This window comes from Rosa rugosa, chromosome 6 (assembly GCF_958449725.1).
Source record: "Rosa rugosa chromosome 6, drRosRugo1.1, whole genome shotgun sequence".
NCBI classification, from domain to species: Eukaryota; Viridiplantae; Streptophyta; class Magnoliopsida; order Rosales; family Rosaceae; genus Rosa; species Rosa rugosa.
In genome coordinates this window covers 32,812,513-32,829,459 of record NC_084825.1, presented here as the reverse complement: position 1 = coordinate 32,829,459, position 16,947 = coordinate 32,812,513, and the positions used below count along the sequence as shown (strand labels likewise).

The window sequence follows — 16,947 nt, the reverse complement described above, 5'->3', positions numbered from 1 at the left end:
GATTCCCTCTAGATGTTCTTGATTTATACATTTTTTTTTATACTTTAATTTGGAGCTCGAGTATGAAAATAAGGCAACTATGTGTGTTTCGAGAATGCTGAAAGGTTTACTGCCTACTCGTTCCAATCTTCTTGTGGAGAAGAAGTTGAATCCATTAGCCATCTTTTCAGTGATTGTAGGGTTTCCTATATATTCTCTGTTGGGTCCTATGGTTAATCACCTCAATCTCTCCTTTCTAGCTTGTCGAGAAATTGTTCCGATTTGCTCTCCGAATCAAGTTGGACAGAGCTGTTGGTATTGTTATGGTTCACATGGAAAAGTAGAAATGACAAATTGTGGACTATGAAGGAATGCAAACCACAACAAATCATTCTATGGGATAGCTAACTCTTAACTACAGAGCTTCCGTGCAGCCAATCATACTTCTCCAAAAGCTGGTCGCACTCGAATCTAATGGCAAAAGCCTCTACCAGGTTGGGTAAGTATTTGTCTAGACGGTGCTTTTAATGCCATTACTTTGGAAGATGGTATCGGGGTGATTGCTAGGGATAGTAATGGTTCTAGGTTGAAGGGGGTTAAGTGTTTCTCAAGTTTGTACACCTGTGCATATTGAAGCTCTAGCTGGCTTTGAGGCTGTTTCTTTGGCACGCTCTTTGGATTTTTCATTTGTTCGAACGTTTGAGTCCGATTTTCTTGAATTGGTTCATGCCCTAGCACAACCTCAGGATATTTGACTAAACTTTGAGACTACTCAACAAATACTTAAACCTTGCTCTCCTCCAACTATCTAGTTGCTACTTCAAACATATTATAGAGAGAAGAATGAGATAACTCATCATCTAGCTAGCTGTGCTCTTAAAAATAAACCTTGTTATGATTCTTTCATTTTCCCACCAAGTTTTTTGGTTGATACTTTATTAAACGACTATAATTGAGTCCGAGAATAAAAGTGTTCTCGTTTCTTTCAAACAAACAAAAAAAGCTGTGATTTTGTGGGCAATTTAATAAACATGTCAGATGTTAGTTAAATTTAGTGAGTGAGGACGATGCAGAGTGCAGACAAAAGTTAGTTAGAAAACGGCATCGTAAGTGGTACACTATTTAGCGAGTGGGGCGCTCTTTCTCATTTAAGTTCGTCTTCTTCTTCAGTCTTCCTCTTTTCAATCTCTCTCAGTTCTTTTTTCTTGACGAACGTCTCTGTGATAAAAATCAACAACTGAAATCGAAATGGGTATGAATGCCCATCGATCCTCTCTCTCTCTCTCTCTTTTTCTGTTCGTCTCTACTATTTCGTTTCGTTTCTTGATGGAGCTTCCTGTTATAAATGCTGAAGCTGGAGGAGCACGAAGCAATAACCAGTACAATGCCAGAAGTCCCTTCCCGTTCTCACATCGTCGCACTGAGAGCGTTCTCTATCGACGAAGACCAATAAGAATCAATGACTTTATGATAGCAAGATTGTAGTTTTGATTTGCACACTAGGTGTTTGATGAAATGAGAGAGAGAGAGATAGAGTACAGTCGTTTTTTTTTTATGGAAAGTACCATCGAAACGTTTCTCTCTTTAATAAAAGACGGGTCGGATGACTCAGATCTCCTATTCTCCTTAATCCTCATCTTTTGTCAATGATTGAAATTTTTCCAAAATTTCTGTAATTTTAAAAGGGTGGTTCTATTCATACCTCCTAATTTACTCTTTGAACCTCCCATAATTTTTGTGAAATTTTAATTCCTATCTTACCCTCATAATAAAATTAAAAAGAAAAACAATTAAACCCACTAGATTAAAACCGAATAGGCACCGGCCACCAGATTTGGTTGAGCACTTGGGTGGCAGCTCACCAAGCCAACTGAGATTAAAGTTTCATTGTTGCCTGATTCATAGTGTATATATGGTTTATTGGGTGTGATTCAACCAAATTGAGTGCAAAGAAATTCTAGAATTAGGGACTCGTGGTGCAGCACCTCGCCAAGAATCTACCCAGATTAGAGTTTATTTGCTCCTTAATAATCTGTATTAGATGTTTTATTGAGTGCCATATTAGTATACAACGTCCGAGTTAATTGCAGTATCAAATGACGTGTAGTTATTAAGAATAACCACCGCCATGTACTTGGTAACCAGTTAAACCACAAGACTACATTATTTCTCTAGTATGGCAGTACATGAATCACTAAAGAAGATTATGAATGAAGGTAATCATGTTTATAGCAACGCCCTGAGAGGAAGGAGAAATAACTGTGCTATCTCTTCAATTTTGATCTTCTTCCGTATTTTTGTTCGAAATCTCCCAGAAATTTTGCTCGAAATTTCTGTGAACGGGAACGGGACTCCCCCAACGAAATTCAAAATCACATACACCATAAGGGAGAACGAGAGAATCAGAGAGGGGGAAAGCGAGAGAATTGGAGGGGGGGGGGTTTGTGAAAGGGGGAAAGGGTGAATGTCTCGCTCCAAAAAATGAGGGAATTGGAAAGTGGGAGTGCGCGCGCTTTGTGGTGGGTTTGTGAGAGAGGAAAAACCTAGGCACGGGCCAGTTTTTAGGTATACCCGATCTTGGGCCAGGAAATATGTTTCGGTACGGGCCGGGCCAAAAAATGAGGGAATTGGAAAGTGGGAGAGAGTGCGCGCTTCGTGGTGGGTTTGTGATGAGATCAATCCCATCGATCCTCTCTCTCTGTTTTTCTGTTCGTCTCTATTATTTCATTTTGTTTCTTGATGAAGCTTCCCGTTCTAAATGCTGAAGCTGGAGGAGTAAGAAGCAATAACCAGTACAATGCCAGAAGTCTTTTCATGTTCTCACACCGTCGCACTGAGAGCATTAATCTTTATCGACCAAGACCGATAGGACCCAAGATCTCTGGTAATAAATGACTTTATGATAGCAAGATTGTATTTTTGATTTGCACACTAGGTGTTTGATGAAATGAGAGAGAGAGAGAGAGTATAGTCCTTTTTTTTTTATGGAAAGTACCATCGAAACGTTTCTCTCTTAATAAAAGACGGGTCAGATGACTCGGATCTCCTTAATCCTCATCTTTTGCCAAGGATTGAAATTTCTCCAAAATTTCCGTAATTTTGAAATACTGAAATGATTCATATGCTATATCATTTTCGTCAGGAGTTTCCCGAAGTTTTCCAAAATTTTCCGTTCATTTATGCAAAATTCTTAATTTCCGCAATATCTACACACAAAAAATATATTTAAAAATTCACACCGAAATTTTGTTCAAATTTTCCCCGAAATTTTTGTGAAATTTTGTATGTCACCGACAATGAGTTCTTTTACTTCATACTTTCATAAAGAAAATATTAAATTTTGATTTTATTTGCAATCAAGTACGGGAGATACACAAGGAAGACGAGATAAGCATTTGTCTCTAAATGAGTTTGAATCACTTTCTTCGAGTCTTGACTCAATAGATTTAGGAACTCAATATAATGACTTGTTGGGTTACACTGTAGATAAGGGACCTTTTTTTTTATATAGCTTTTGTTAATTGCATAAATATGCTCTTTGTTATTAACCAAAAAGATGAGGTTACATTGAATTCCTATAATAAAATTAACCTCTGTTCTTTGCAATATGTTATTTGTTATATGTTAATGTAGGTTTATTAGAAGTTACATTGTAAATAGGTTTATCATAACTTACATTAACAAAGGTTCTTTTTAAATGTTCTCCGTTCTTCGAATATGTTCTTTCTTCTTCGAGTCTTGGCTCAACATATCACAATTTTATTATAAACGTACAATTTTAAAAGGGTTACATTGTAAATAGGTTTATTATAGGTTAGTTTTGTCTATGTAAAAATTTCATTCAAAAATATCATTTTATAAATGCAATTAATGTGATTTCTTTATTTTAAACCGAAATTTCCACCAAAATCGAAACTTTCTCCAAAATTTCCTTAAATTTGAAGTACCGAAATCGAAATTTGAATCCTTGTCTTTTGCATAATTAATCAATGGATTTCTATATTTATATGATCTATCGAGCTAAAGTCATTACATCCCGAACTTTAAAGACAAAATCGTTTCTGTTTTCGAATTTTTAATCAAATTAGAGAATACAATGACACATATATATGTGTCATTGTATTCTCTAATTTGATCAATCATAGCTGACTCTCATCTAATCCATTAATTTCTTCACAAAACTGTTGATCGACGTGGTGAGCCTACTCAAACTAACTTTTGGCCGTTTCACCCAAGAACACAACACTTGCATCATCAAGACTAAAATTAGCACATGTGGACTTGCAATATGAATAATTGATGGACATAATTGAAGAATTAGTTTATTGATGGTTATGATTGATCAAATTGAATTATTGAAGTGTATAGGGGTATACGTGATCAAATTAGAACTCTAGGAGTTGAAACAATTTTAGGCGTAAAGTCTTGAAATAAATTTAGCTATTTAAAATTTTTTTTATGTAATATTTCAAACTTGAATGAAGATTACTAAAATTCTAAAAAATTAATTATTAGATAAAAGAAAAAAAAAATAGAAAATTACATAGTAGCACCTGACCAAAGATATAAACACAGAAAACCCACATTCAATTTGTTTTGGGAAAAATTCACCAACGGTGTCTGGACACTTAGGGGACTTTCAGAATGATACCTGAACTTACAAAGTTATCAATGTGATACCTGGACTCATTTTTTCTTATCAACGTCGTACCTATGACCAATTTCCGTAACGGCTCCGTGACGGAAATTAGCCGTAGGTATCACATTGATACGAAAAAATGAGTCCAGGTATCACATTGATAACTTTGTAAGTTCAGGTATCATTTTGAAAGTCCCCTAAGTGTCCAGACACCGTTGGTGAATTTTTCCCAATTTTGCACGTGCGATGCACGTGAGCACTTAATGAAGACAAAAGGACCGATTTACCCTCAAATTCTTTCTTTCTTTTCTTTTCTTTTTTTCTTTATTCTTCTTTCTTTCTTTCTTTCTCGTCCGATTCCCACCGCCGAGCGCCGATCAAACACCGCCGCTGCGTCTGAATCCACCTTCATGCACCACAGATGTTTCTGGTTCCCCCAACTTCAAATCCTATGGCAAATTGAAATTGTGCATTGAGGCTTCACCGCTCACTCCAAGTTCATCCCCGCCGCTGTCGCCAATGACTTGACCACAACAACCTCCACCACCGCACAACAACATCGTCCTCCGCTGCTTTTCGATTGGGTTTGGGGATAAGGATTGCTTCTTCCTCCACCGCTAGCGAAATCGTGGAGGCTCAAGGCCACGTTCTAAGGGCCACCGGCCGGAAGGACCGCCACAACAAGGTTTGCACCACTAAAGGCCCCAGGGACCGCAGCATCAGGCTCGTCACCCACACCGCCATTCAATTCTACGACATGCAGGACCGGCTTGGATACGACCAGCCTAGCAAGGTCGTCGATTGGCTAATCAAGAAAGCCAAGGCCGCAATCAACGAGCTCGACTAGCTGCCACCGTGGAACCCAAACTAAATTTATGTTCATACAACATTTTCTCCGACGATGCCGATATCCGCCGCGCAGGACACGCAGAACGTGAGCCTCAATTTCTCGATGGTAGAGGCTCCGAGTTCTTTGTCTACTAATCGGCGAGGCACAATGGTGGGTAGTAGCGGAGTGGCGAAGTTGGTGAATAAGAACAGCTCAAATTTTCTGCAGGTGAGGATGGTGTGGAGGCCGAAGTTGTTAATCTTTGTCTGCCTAAAATTGCCTCTGATCGAAGTTGGGCTAGAGGCCGAAGTTGTCGGCTAAACCGATGAAGTTGCAGGTGAGGATGGTGTGGAGGTGGTGTTGCATGTCGGGAACGAAGGAGAGGATGGAGGGGTGGGATTGGAGCTGTGATTTGAGAGTGGAGGGCTGGCGGGGTCTGAGTTTCTGATCAATGGTGTATAAAAGGGGGTCGGAGGAGAGAACGAGAGTGGTAGTGGTCAAGTCATTGGCGGCGGCGGCGGGGATGAACTCGGAGTGAGCGGTGAAGCCTCAATGCACAATTTCAATTTGCTATAGGATTTGAAGTTGGGGGAACCAGAAACATCTGTGGTGCATGAAGGTGGATTGAGACGCAGCGACGGTGTTTGATCGGCGATCGGCGGTGGGAATCAGACGAGCAAGATTATTTGAATCTTGATGATTCAAATCAGGGGAAGAAGAAACCAGAAAAGAAGAAGAAGAAAGAAATAAAGAAAGAAAGAAAGAAGAATAAAGAAAAAAAAAAAAAAAAGAAAGAAATAATTTGAGGGTAAATCGGTCCTTTTGTCTTCATTAAGTGACTCACATGCATCGCACGTGCAAAATTGGGAAAAATTCACCAACGGTGTCTGGACACTTGGGGACTTTCAGAATGATACCTGAACTTACAAAGTTATCAATGTGATACCTGGACTCATTTTTTCGTATCAATGTGATACCTACGTCCAATTTCCATCACGGAGCCGTTACAGAAATTGGTCATAGGTACGATGTTGATACGAAAAAATGAGTCCAGGTATCACATTGATAACTTTGTAAGTTCAGGTATCATTCTGAAAGTCCCCTAAGTGTCCAGACACCGTTGGTGAATTTTTCCCATTTGTTTTATACAAATAAGGACACAAGCTCAAGCCCAAAATCAAATTAAACAGGCCTGACTTCTAATTTTGATAGAAAATGACTAAAATGTCCAATTTTCATTACAATTTATGCTCATGCCACTGGGCATAATCCCAAAACGCAAAACGTCGCTGTTCTCGCAGGCGTGTTCTCTCGTCTCGCCGCTGTTCGCCGAGATGGACTACGTAGCAATGGTACGAGCTTTTTATTGTTTTCAGATTTGTGTTTGATCGGAATCGGAAGAAATTGAAGGTGAATTTGATGGACTTGGGGATGATTATATATATAGGTGCATGATCTGGCCGAAGCGTCGAAATCAATCTCGACAACCAACCCAGATTGCACACCAATCACCATGTTTGGCACAGACACGGATTTTTCCTTCATTCTAATCATACTGGGAACCCAAAAGAATGCCCTTCTTTTTCACAAACCAACCCAGATTGCACACCAATCACCACGTTTGGCACAGACATGGATTTTGCCTTCATTCTAATCATATTAGGTTGGTGGACCGGGATATGGAGGCGGGCACTGTGAGAAAGGCGTGGTATCATGCGAGGAATTTGCTGAGAGTGAATCGTGGGATTGATATGGTGAAGGTGCTGTTTGAGCAGATTATAGTCACCAAGTATGTTATAGTGCTTCAACTGGTTCATAAAGTTTAAATCTTTTTTGAATCCTAATAGTTATATTGTAGCTTATAGTTAATTTGGATTGTATGTATGTCAGAAATTGGTTTTGTTTGGTAATGTATTGATTTTGTTGAATTTGGTTTCTCATTGTGGTGGTGTAGATATAGTACTATACTCATACTAGCTTTAGCCATAGGAGATAGGTTTGGAGCTTAGAAGAAGGATACCTTTGTTCAAGCATAATTTTGTTTTGGAATAGAAGTTAAGGATTGCTTTGCATGATTTGGATATTACAAATACAGAATTACGTTGATGAGAGAATGTAACATAAGCAGGGTTGTAGAATATAGTGGAGATATTTGATAAACAGAAGATTAGAATTGCGTGGCTCAAGGATGAGGTCATAAACTGAGAAATGTTTCAAATTTTTTGTCCAAATAGGGTTTTCATTACTTGATTATCCTACTCATAACCCGATATTCAACCGGAGGCTTCAATTTCATTTATGGATTGACATATATAATTGCTACTGCTGTTGCTCTTACTCTTGCTCCTGCTCTTGCTCCTGCTCTTGCTCCTACTACTGCTACTACTATGTAATTTTCTAAAATTATTGTGGCTTGCATTTGATGTTTAAATATGTCATTTTCTGGTGATTCAATTTATTGTGGCTTGCATTTGATGTTTAAATATGTCATTTTCTTTATCCAATATCGGTGTATGCTTTAAATCATCTCTAAACACGAGTACAAGTGCAGTAGCAGAACTGGACGAGTAGGAGTGCAGTAGCAGAACATGAGTACAAGTGCAGTAGCAGAACTGGACGAGTATGAGTACAGTAGCAGGATTGGACGAGTGCAGTAGCAGGATTAGGTAATGACGAGTGCAGTAGTAGAACTGGACGAGTATAAGTGCAGCGAGTGCAGTAGCAGGATTAGACGAGTACAGTAGCAGGATTAGACGAGTGCAGTAGCAGCGAGTGCAGTAGCAGGATTGGACGAGTGCAGTAGCAGGATTAGACGAGTGCAGTAGCAGGATTGGACGAGTACAGTAGCAGAATTGGGCGATGACGAGTACAGTAGCAGAACACTCGTCCAGTTCTGCTACTCATACTCGTCCAGTAGCAGGATTGGGCGATGACGAGTACAGTAGCAGAACACGAGTAGCAGAACTGGACGAGTGTGAATGCAATAACAAGATTGGACGAGTGCAGTAGCAGGATTAGGCGATCACAAGTGCAATAGTAGAACACGAGTACAAGTGCAGTAGCAGAACTGGACGAGTATGAGTGCAGTAGCAGGATTAGGCGATGAGATGAGAGTAGTAGGAGAGTGAGGTTTTGTAAAGTAACGTAAATTCTCAAGAAAAAAAAAAAAGAGTAACATAAATGGATTGTTCTCAAAAAAAGAAAAAAAGTAATAACATAAAGGGATTATTCTAAAAAAAAAAAGTAACATAAACGGATTGTTCTTAGAAGAAAAAAAAAAAGTAACATAAATGAATCACTCTCAGAAAAAAAAAAAAAAAAAAAAAAAAAAAGTAACATAACTTGATTATTCTCAGAAAAAGAAAAAGTTACATAAAGGGATTAAAAGTCAAAAGAAATAGTTAAAAATAAATTAAATCATGACATGTGGCAAGTGGAGAGTAGATTGTCCTTATTTGTAAAATTTAATCATTGTAAAGAGATTAGAAGTCAAAAGAAGTAGTTAAGGGTAAAAAAGTAAATTAACTCATGACATGTGGCAAGTGAAGAGCATATTGTCCTTATTTATAAGATTTAGTCCTTATATGTTTAATTCAATCTTTAATGGATGTATTTGTTAAGTCATCTTTTGTCAATAACTTATATGTAATTTGTTAAAAAAAAAACTCATATTTAGATGGTAATCATAAGGGTTTATGGGTCGCCTCTTATTGGTATAACTCGAATATTGAGAATGCTTAGCCTGACTGAGTGTGGAAGTCTACAAGGGGCAGTTCATAATCATAAGGGTTTATTTATAAAATCATTTTTTTAGAACATTTATATAAATGGTGAACAAGTAGGGTGTAATGAGTAAGTAGGGTGAACAAAGAAAATGATAGGGTGACAATAGCCGCACCCTTATATAAATTATTACTAACTCGACCACGCTTATTTGAAGGGAATTCTAATATAACACTCTAGAGTCATAACTATTATTTACTTCTAACAACAATACTTATTGTTTGGCTCCAAAACCAGTTGGCGTACAAACTATCTATTTTGAGCGTGTGCGCAGGCGTGCCAGCACCGTGGGGTGCAGTCGTCGGGCATCCCTTGACCTGACTTCTTGAATCAAGCGCTATGGACGAGGAGAGCACCAACCTCGTCACAAGGCTCTTTTCTCTGCCTTCCGGAAAAGGACTTCTTGCCTTACGGGTTAGGGCTTTGGTTGTGATCTCTTCGCGTCACCGAATCGATACTCAACGTTGTAGGTTGAGCAGAGCAATCACTGGGAAGTTTGGAGAAAGCACGGGTTTGCTAAAGCGTATCGTTAGCTTCGCTGGGTTGCGAGGGCGTTACCCTTGCTTCGCTGGTAGTATCAATGGCAGTAGCACTAACAGTCGGCTCTTAGGGAGACTAGGACTAAAAGTACGGTCGCTGGGTTTCAACTAGGTTGAAGGTTTGCTCCGGGGAGGCTTGATAATCTGTGCGATTAGTTGATTTGAGAGTTGTGTGTAATTCGTCCTTGAAACTTGGTATTTATACCTAGGGTTTCGACTGTTCATTGCCATAGAAGGATTATTGATTGAAGTTTCGTATTCAATCTCCGCTACTTGACTCCAATAAGGGCTCGTTTTCCTTATGGATAATCTTGGAATGGGTGAAGCTGTAACCCAAACCCAAGTAGGCTTATTTTTGGGCCGCAGGTATTGGCCCGCTACGCTAAATCCACTAAAGGATCTTGCCAAAATTACTTTTGGGCTCAAACACTTATTATGAAAAATTGGATATTTAATGTGTTATGAGCTGTTAGGAGTCACATTCTTTGTCAAACTAACGATTTCTCTACTCTAGGAACATGGTTGGAGCAGTTTTATTTTTCCTAAATTTTAACTAAAGAGCTCAAATAGGAAGTCATTACAGATACTCTTATGAATTAATTTGAAGAGATTAGAGTTGATAACTCATAGTGTAGCGATACTAGAATCTATAATTTTTTTTAAAACTTACGAAACTATCAGATTGAATCAGTTACATCCCGTGCCTATAAGAAATCAAGCTTTACTATAAAAAAAAAAAAAAAAATCTTTCTAAACCTATCGAGAAATAAATTCACAACAAAACCTTTCGAGAAATAAATTCACAAATTCTATAAAGATTGTTGGGTGGGTAAAACACTGCAACTACAGCCAATGCCACTAAAGCAGAAAACCCTAAGCCTTGGCGGCATCTAAAGGCCGACTCTTTTGATTCGGTGAGATTAACCTCGTCCGGTGGTGGCAGCCGTCTGGGCTGGCCTCTGGCTTCTCTGACGTGTGTGGTCGGCTGCCGGACGAGGACTATTTGCTCGGGGACTGTTCTTCTTGGGAGGTTTGGCTCCAAATCTTGGCAAGGTGGTGTGGTGGTGGATTCCTGTGTGTGATCTCTGATACGTTTGCGGTCGGGCTGCCTAGCTTTTTGCTTTCATGAATCCATGGCGGCATGGGTCGGGTCGTGTGATTCTGATGACGACGAAGGTCGTGGCGGTAGGAATCAAGGCGGCACGAGTCGTGGTGCGCGGCATGGAGGCGTGGCAGCGGTTGAGCTGCGGCTTCGTTTCAATTGCAGGGTAGAAGAGATGATGACTGGGCCTGGGTCAAGCCAGTTTTGTTGGGCTTGGAGTTGACCTTCCTTGAGGCTGCCCTCTTGGGCCTCATTTAAGTTTTTAAGTTTTTTTCTTTCTAAATTTTGCCTAATTGCTACAGATTTAGTTTTTTCTAAATAACTCCCTACATTTTGGGGAACCTAGTGGGTTTCGGCCCAATCAGGACACTTCGTGTGTTTCTAGTCTACAAGCTATGGGTTCTTTTTACACCTAGTTAATGAATCTTCCGGAGTACCACAATTGAGTGCATTGACGAAGGGAGATTCACAATAGTTTTCTTTGTGTTGATGGAATTGTCATAGTTTGTAGGCTTTCAAATAAGTGAACTTCATTGTACTAGTGGATGGTACCCGTATTCCTTTACCTGCTTGACCACTGATGTAGGGTACAAGCATATAGGGCTTATTTGTATGTGCCGTTCTGGCTTTGGGATTAAATGAAATCTCTATTACTTTGTCAAAAAAAAAAAAAAAGAGAAATAAATTCACAACAAAAAGAAAAGACTAAAACTCTGAGATTATAAATTGTTGTGGCCTTGTGGGCAGTTTATAACTTTATTAAACGTGCCATACGTCATGAAAAAGAAAAAAAAAAAGGAGGGCCGGAAATACAATTCTTAAAAAGTATAGGGGACGAATTAGGAATACAAGAAATCTGACGGGGCAATATTACATAAATTGCCGATTTCGTAGCCCAAAGCGGGAAGTGACACCACCAAAGAGCAAACCCCAACTTCTCCAACAAGCTTTACTCCAAATCCCTCTACCAATGTCTCGAGGCAAGGTAACCAAATCTCTCCAACCCTTAACTAGTTTCTAATATCTGTGTAAGGGTTTAGGGTTTTAAGCTGATGCTATTGACTTTCCCAGTTTCATGAAAACCCTGTGAGTTTGATTGAATTTGAGTCAGTTCTCTCAATTTTTCATGAAATGTGATTGCTTTGGTGAATATAAAATCTGGGTTCTCTGAAAGTTTGGCACTTGACTCACTTTTCGGGTTTTATTTTGAAGTTGATTTGTTGTTAATTTTTGGTGTATTTTGGGATTAGGATGGTACGGTTTTGTTGATTGATGTTGGCCCGTCGATGCATAAAGCTCTTCCGGAGATAGAGAAGCTTTGCTCTATGCTGGTGGAGAAGAAGGTGAAGCCGTTTTTTTTTTTTTTTTTTTCTCTCCAGTCAATGGTTGGTGGTTCAGAGCAATGCTGGTTTTTTACAATGTTGTCTAATTTGCTTGTTGCTTTTTGTGTTGCAGCTCATTTACAGCAAAAGTGATGAAGTAGGAGTTGTTTTGTTCGGCACAGAAGGTACTGTCTTTGTTTAGCTCTTAGCACAATGACAACATTGTACTTGATTTATCTGTGATATGTTCTTGCTATTTGTCTTTCAGTAATGCTATATGTATGTATGTACTGAATTCACTCCTTAGTAGCTGACTGAAAGACGCTCTGGTGTAACTATTTTGGGTAGCGTTAGTATAATGGTTTGATTTGATCTCAGGCACTGAAAATGAGCTAACAAGGGAAGTCGGTGGATATGATCATACAACGGTTTTACAAAATATCAAAGTTGTTGATGAACATCTTATTCAGGCTGTGGAACAACTCCCACGAGGAACTCATAATGGTGATTGTATCCTTTTATTCTCCAGTGGTTTCCGTGGTTCTACATCTGCGCTTAGCCTAGTGTTCAAAACTTGTAGTGGCAGTTTTTCTTGTACTGCACCTTCTACATGACGCTTTTCCATTCTTACGCCTCTTGACATTCAAAAATTACATTTTGAATGTGGTTCATGATTACTAAAGTTTATGTGCACGAAATTGTTTCTTGAGATGCACTTTGGCAAAATAGTATGAGAAATTGTTTCAGGAAGGAAAGCATCCTGTAAGTACAGATAAACTTACAAAGTTACAAGTGCTAGATTATGTTCTTATTTTCATGTCCTTGGCACCCTTGACTTTCTGGTAGTTCTTGATGCTGTAATTGTTGGGATAGATATGCTGATAAAGAAATATGGAGAAACAAACAAAGGAAAAAAACGTCTTTGTCTATTTACGAATGCACACTTCCCCACTAAAGCTCCACAAGATGGAACTAAAGAAGATCAAGTTATCACCATTGCCAGACATATGAATACACAAGGCATGAGATTGGAAAGTATAGTCATAAGAGGAGGGCTTACTGGGGAAGCAAAGAAAAGTATAATGGATGAGAATGATCATCTATTGGATATATTCTCAAAGAGAACATGTGCAAAGTTGGTACATGTTGAGACTCCAACCTCATTGCTAGGTGCTCTTAAAACTCGAAAAGTTTCTCCTGTTACAATATTCAGGGGTGATCTTGAGCTGAGCCCCAAAATGAAGATTAAGGTGAGATTTTTATTTTTTATTTTGCATAACATTGTTCGTTGCTACTATTAATGTTCTTGATGTCAGTCTTGAATCAATAATGTCTATTAATTGTAATTCTCCTCATCTAATCACTTGATGTTGATTCTTGCATGTCTTAAGTAGTCTATTTTGTTTCTCTTCTGTGCTGGTTTTCTGAATAAAATATTAAAAGTCTGGAAGATAGTGTATCAGAGATTCGAAATATGTTCCAAGTATTATGGTTTAAGAGTTTCTTTTGATGCATCTTCTTTATACCTCTAATGATTATTAGGTATGGGTTTACAAGAAAACATCCGAAGACAAGTTTCCCACTCTGAAGAAATATTCTGATAAAGCCGCTCCAACAGATAAATTTGCGACACATGAAGTCAAGGTGGATTTTGAGTATAAGAGTGCTGAAGATCTGAGTAAAGTTGTACCTCCAGAACAGAGGATTAAAGGTTATCGTTATGGACCTCAAGTAATTCCCATATCATCTGCTGAATGGGATGCTGTCAAGTTCAAACCAGAAAAAAGTGTGAAACTTCTGGGATTTTCTGATGCTCAAAATATAATGCGGTAAAGTTGTCTCCATTTTATTCGTATACATATAGCTAGTTTTTAAAATATCAGTTGAAGTGATAATATTGTGCTTCCTTTTTTTTTTTGGGGGGGATTCTTCCCTGTACATACACATACATCAAAGACACTATTACATGAAAGATGTCAACGTTTTCATTCCTGAACCGGGTAATACAAGGGCCATTCTTGCTGTTTCTGCCTTGGCACGAGCAATGAAAGATAAGAATAAGGTGGCAATTGTGCGCTGTGTTTGGAGACAAGGACAAGCAAGTGTTATTGTGGGGGCCTTGACACCTAATGTGTCTGACAATGATAATATTGTGAGTCTGAAGTTAAAGATGCAGTTTCACAGAATGCTTTCTTGAAGTATCTCTTCTTTCATGGTATCCATATTAATGCTGCATGCTTTGTTGTTATTGGTGGGCAGCCTGATTCGTTTTACTTCAACGTACTCCCTTTTTCTGAAGATGTTCGAGAATTTCAATTCCCATCTTTCAATAATTTCCCAGCAGCATGGCAACCAAGTGAACAGCAGCAAGAGGCTGCTGATGATTTTGTGAGGATGTTTGATCTTGCACCATCTGGGAAACAGGAGGTTCTGCCACCTGACCTAACACCAAATCCTGTTCTTGAGGTATTCAATCATGCAATTTCTGTGCCTTTTTTCTCTATGTCATTTTTAGATTCTAAAGGCCGTAAAGTAGGATGTTTTACAACTGTCTGAAAGGCAGATATGCAAAGCTCCACACACACACACACACACACACACATATATATATATTAATCTTCATGTTCTCTTTTTCCTCAATATTCCTTTATGGGGTTATAGTTGAATTCATAGCAGACTAATAACTTCTTCTTTCCAGCGGTTTTTTCGTCATCTTGAGTTAAAGTCAAGGGACCCAGATGCAGCTGTACCTCCAATTGATGAAACCCTCAGGAAGATTAGTGAACCAGATAAGGAGCTGATTGCTGAAAACAAGTCTGTTATTGATGCATTCCGTAGTCGTTTTGAACTCAAAGAGAACCCAAAGGTCATCACTCATTATCTGGTTTAGCTGTGCCTCTGCAAGCAGTTTATGTTCTTATTATACTTTCTCTTCCATTTTTCTAAATTGGAAGGCTGTGGTTGTTTGAGTTTTTGTGTTTTGACCTAGGGTTATCTCTTTCTTAGGTTAGCCCTGTTGTAGTCTTCTTGGGTTATGTTTGGTCTCCTGTAGCTAGTGTGAATTTCTTGTCCACGGCTTTTGTCTCTTCTCTCTCTCTCTCTCTCTGTTTCTTAATGCTATTTTTTCCTTAGAAGGTTGTTTCTATTCGAAAGATAAATAAATGAATTATGTTCCATATACTTTTTACATTTTTATAGGAACTCAAGTTTTAAATGTGACTCGTTTGCAGCTGAAGAAATCAAGTAGGCGACTGTTGAAAGAAAAACCATCTGTGTCCGATGAAAGAGAGGATCCTATGGACATTTCTGATCAAACCAACTCCAACGAACATACATCTGGAATTAAGGTTACAAAAATTGGGGATTCTGCTCCTGTCCAGGATTTTGAAGCTATGATGTCCCGTAGAGATAGCCCAGAATGGGTTGGGAAAGCCATCAAGGATATGAAGAACAAAATACACGACTTAGTAGAGGACTCTCACGAAGGGGATAATTATCCTAAAGCACTGGAATGTTTAGTTGCCCTCCGCAAGGGTTGTATCCTAGAGCAAGTATGTCTCTCTGTCTCTGTCTCTGTCTGTCTGTCTCTCTCAAAATATCAATTTCTTTTGCTTTTATAATAGCCTTTATATCGCCTTCATACATTAAAAAGTCGATGAAAATGTCCTAGAAATCATTGAATTAGACAATCAAATCAGCGGCTCAGCGCTGTCTATGGCCTGTATCAACCACATTTCTGTTTTCTGAGAATTATTAACATCAGTCTTTTTTTTTTTTTTTTAATCTTATGTTCAGTTTCTTATTGTTATTTATTTTGACTTTCCGACTTAAACTGAGAGTTTCTCCTCCGCAGGAACCAAACCAGTTCAATGATTTTCTGCGGTCTCTATGCAAATTCTGCCAGGAGAAGTACCTGAGCAGTTTCTGTGAATTTCTTGCAACCAAAAAACTCACCTTGATTCCCAAGACAGAAGCTATAGACAGGTTACACATTCTTATGCTCTTCCCTGCCATCAAGTGCTCAGTTTCAAGTCATAAGTCATAGATTAATCTTATATCTCTCATTTCCTTCAGTGGCTGCTAATTGGAATTTTTATTTTTTATGTTTTACCCTAAGCAGTGAAGTAACAGATGCTGAAGCTAGAAGTTTTCTGGTCAAATCAGAGCCAAAGTTGGAATGAATGTTTCAGTGCTGAAAATGGTACGGATCTGCTGGGATGTTGAATGAGAAATCAATCAACCAATGTACAGAACCCAAATTTTGTTATATGCGGCTTGATCTGTGAATATTTTGGAAGTATGTATAGATTTGTGGAAACATGATATGTACTTGTATCTTGTTACTCTATTGCTTTTCTAATCAGAAGCCCCACTCCTCTATCATTAGTAGTTGTGTTAGTCGTGGGCTCATGCCTTTCACAAAATTGCAGTGATATTCTTCCTGTTGATTTCAATTAGTGTCTGAAAATTCTGTAGCTAATGATTCTGTCAGAATGACATTTCATACCTAGTCCTGAGAGGTAAAACCTTTTATTTGCTGTTGCTGATGCTGATGCCTAGGAATTGGGTAGCCCAAAATGAACTGTTTTGGAGGGCTCGTGTATGTTTGATCTTATTATTTGCTAGACCTTTAAAAAACATCAGTAAATGAGAATCTAAATTGATCATTTTCTTCAACCCTCCCAATCCAAGCTGATCATTTTCCGATACATCCAACTTCTGATGGTGGTGATGAAATTAGAGGAACTGAAATA

At 38.6% G+C, this 16,947-nt stretch overlaps 1 protein-coding gene across 1 annotated transcript; it reads left to right on the top strand.

The window, feature by feature from the left end:
* Positions 1 to 11,766: 11,766 nt before the first annotated feature.
* On the top strand, positions 11,767 to 16,731 carry LOC133714984 (ATP-dependent DNA helicase 2 subunit KU80). Its single transcript, XM_062141278.1, has 12 exons — positions 11,767 to 11,856; positions 12,122 to 12,214; positions 12,327 to 12,378; positions 12,572 to 12,703; positions 13,040 to 13,443; positions 13,736 to 14,022; positions 14,150 to 14,345; positions 14,453 to 14,659; positions 14,892 to 15,059; positions 15,424 to 15,744; positions 16,047 to 16,177; positions 16,314 to 16,731. The coding sequence occupies exons 1-12, from the start codon at positions 11,842 to 11,844 to the stop codon at positions 16,372 to 16,374; spliced, it is 2,067 nt and encodes a 688-aa protein (XP_061997262.1). The 5' UTR covers positions 11,767 to 11,841; the 3' UTR covers positions 16,375 to 16,731.
* Positions 16,732 to 16,947: the final 216 nt, after the last annotated feature.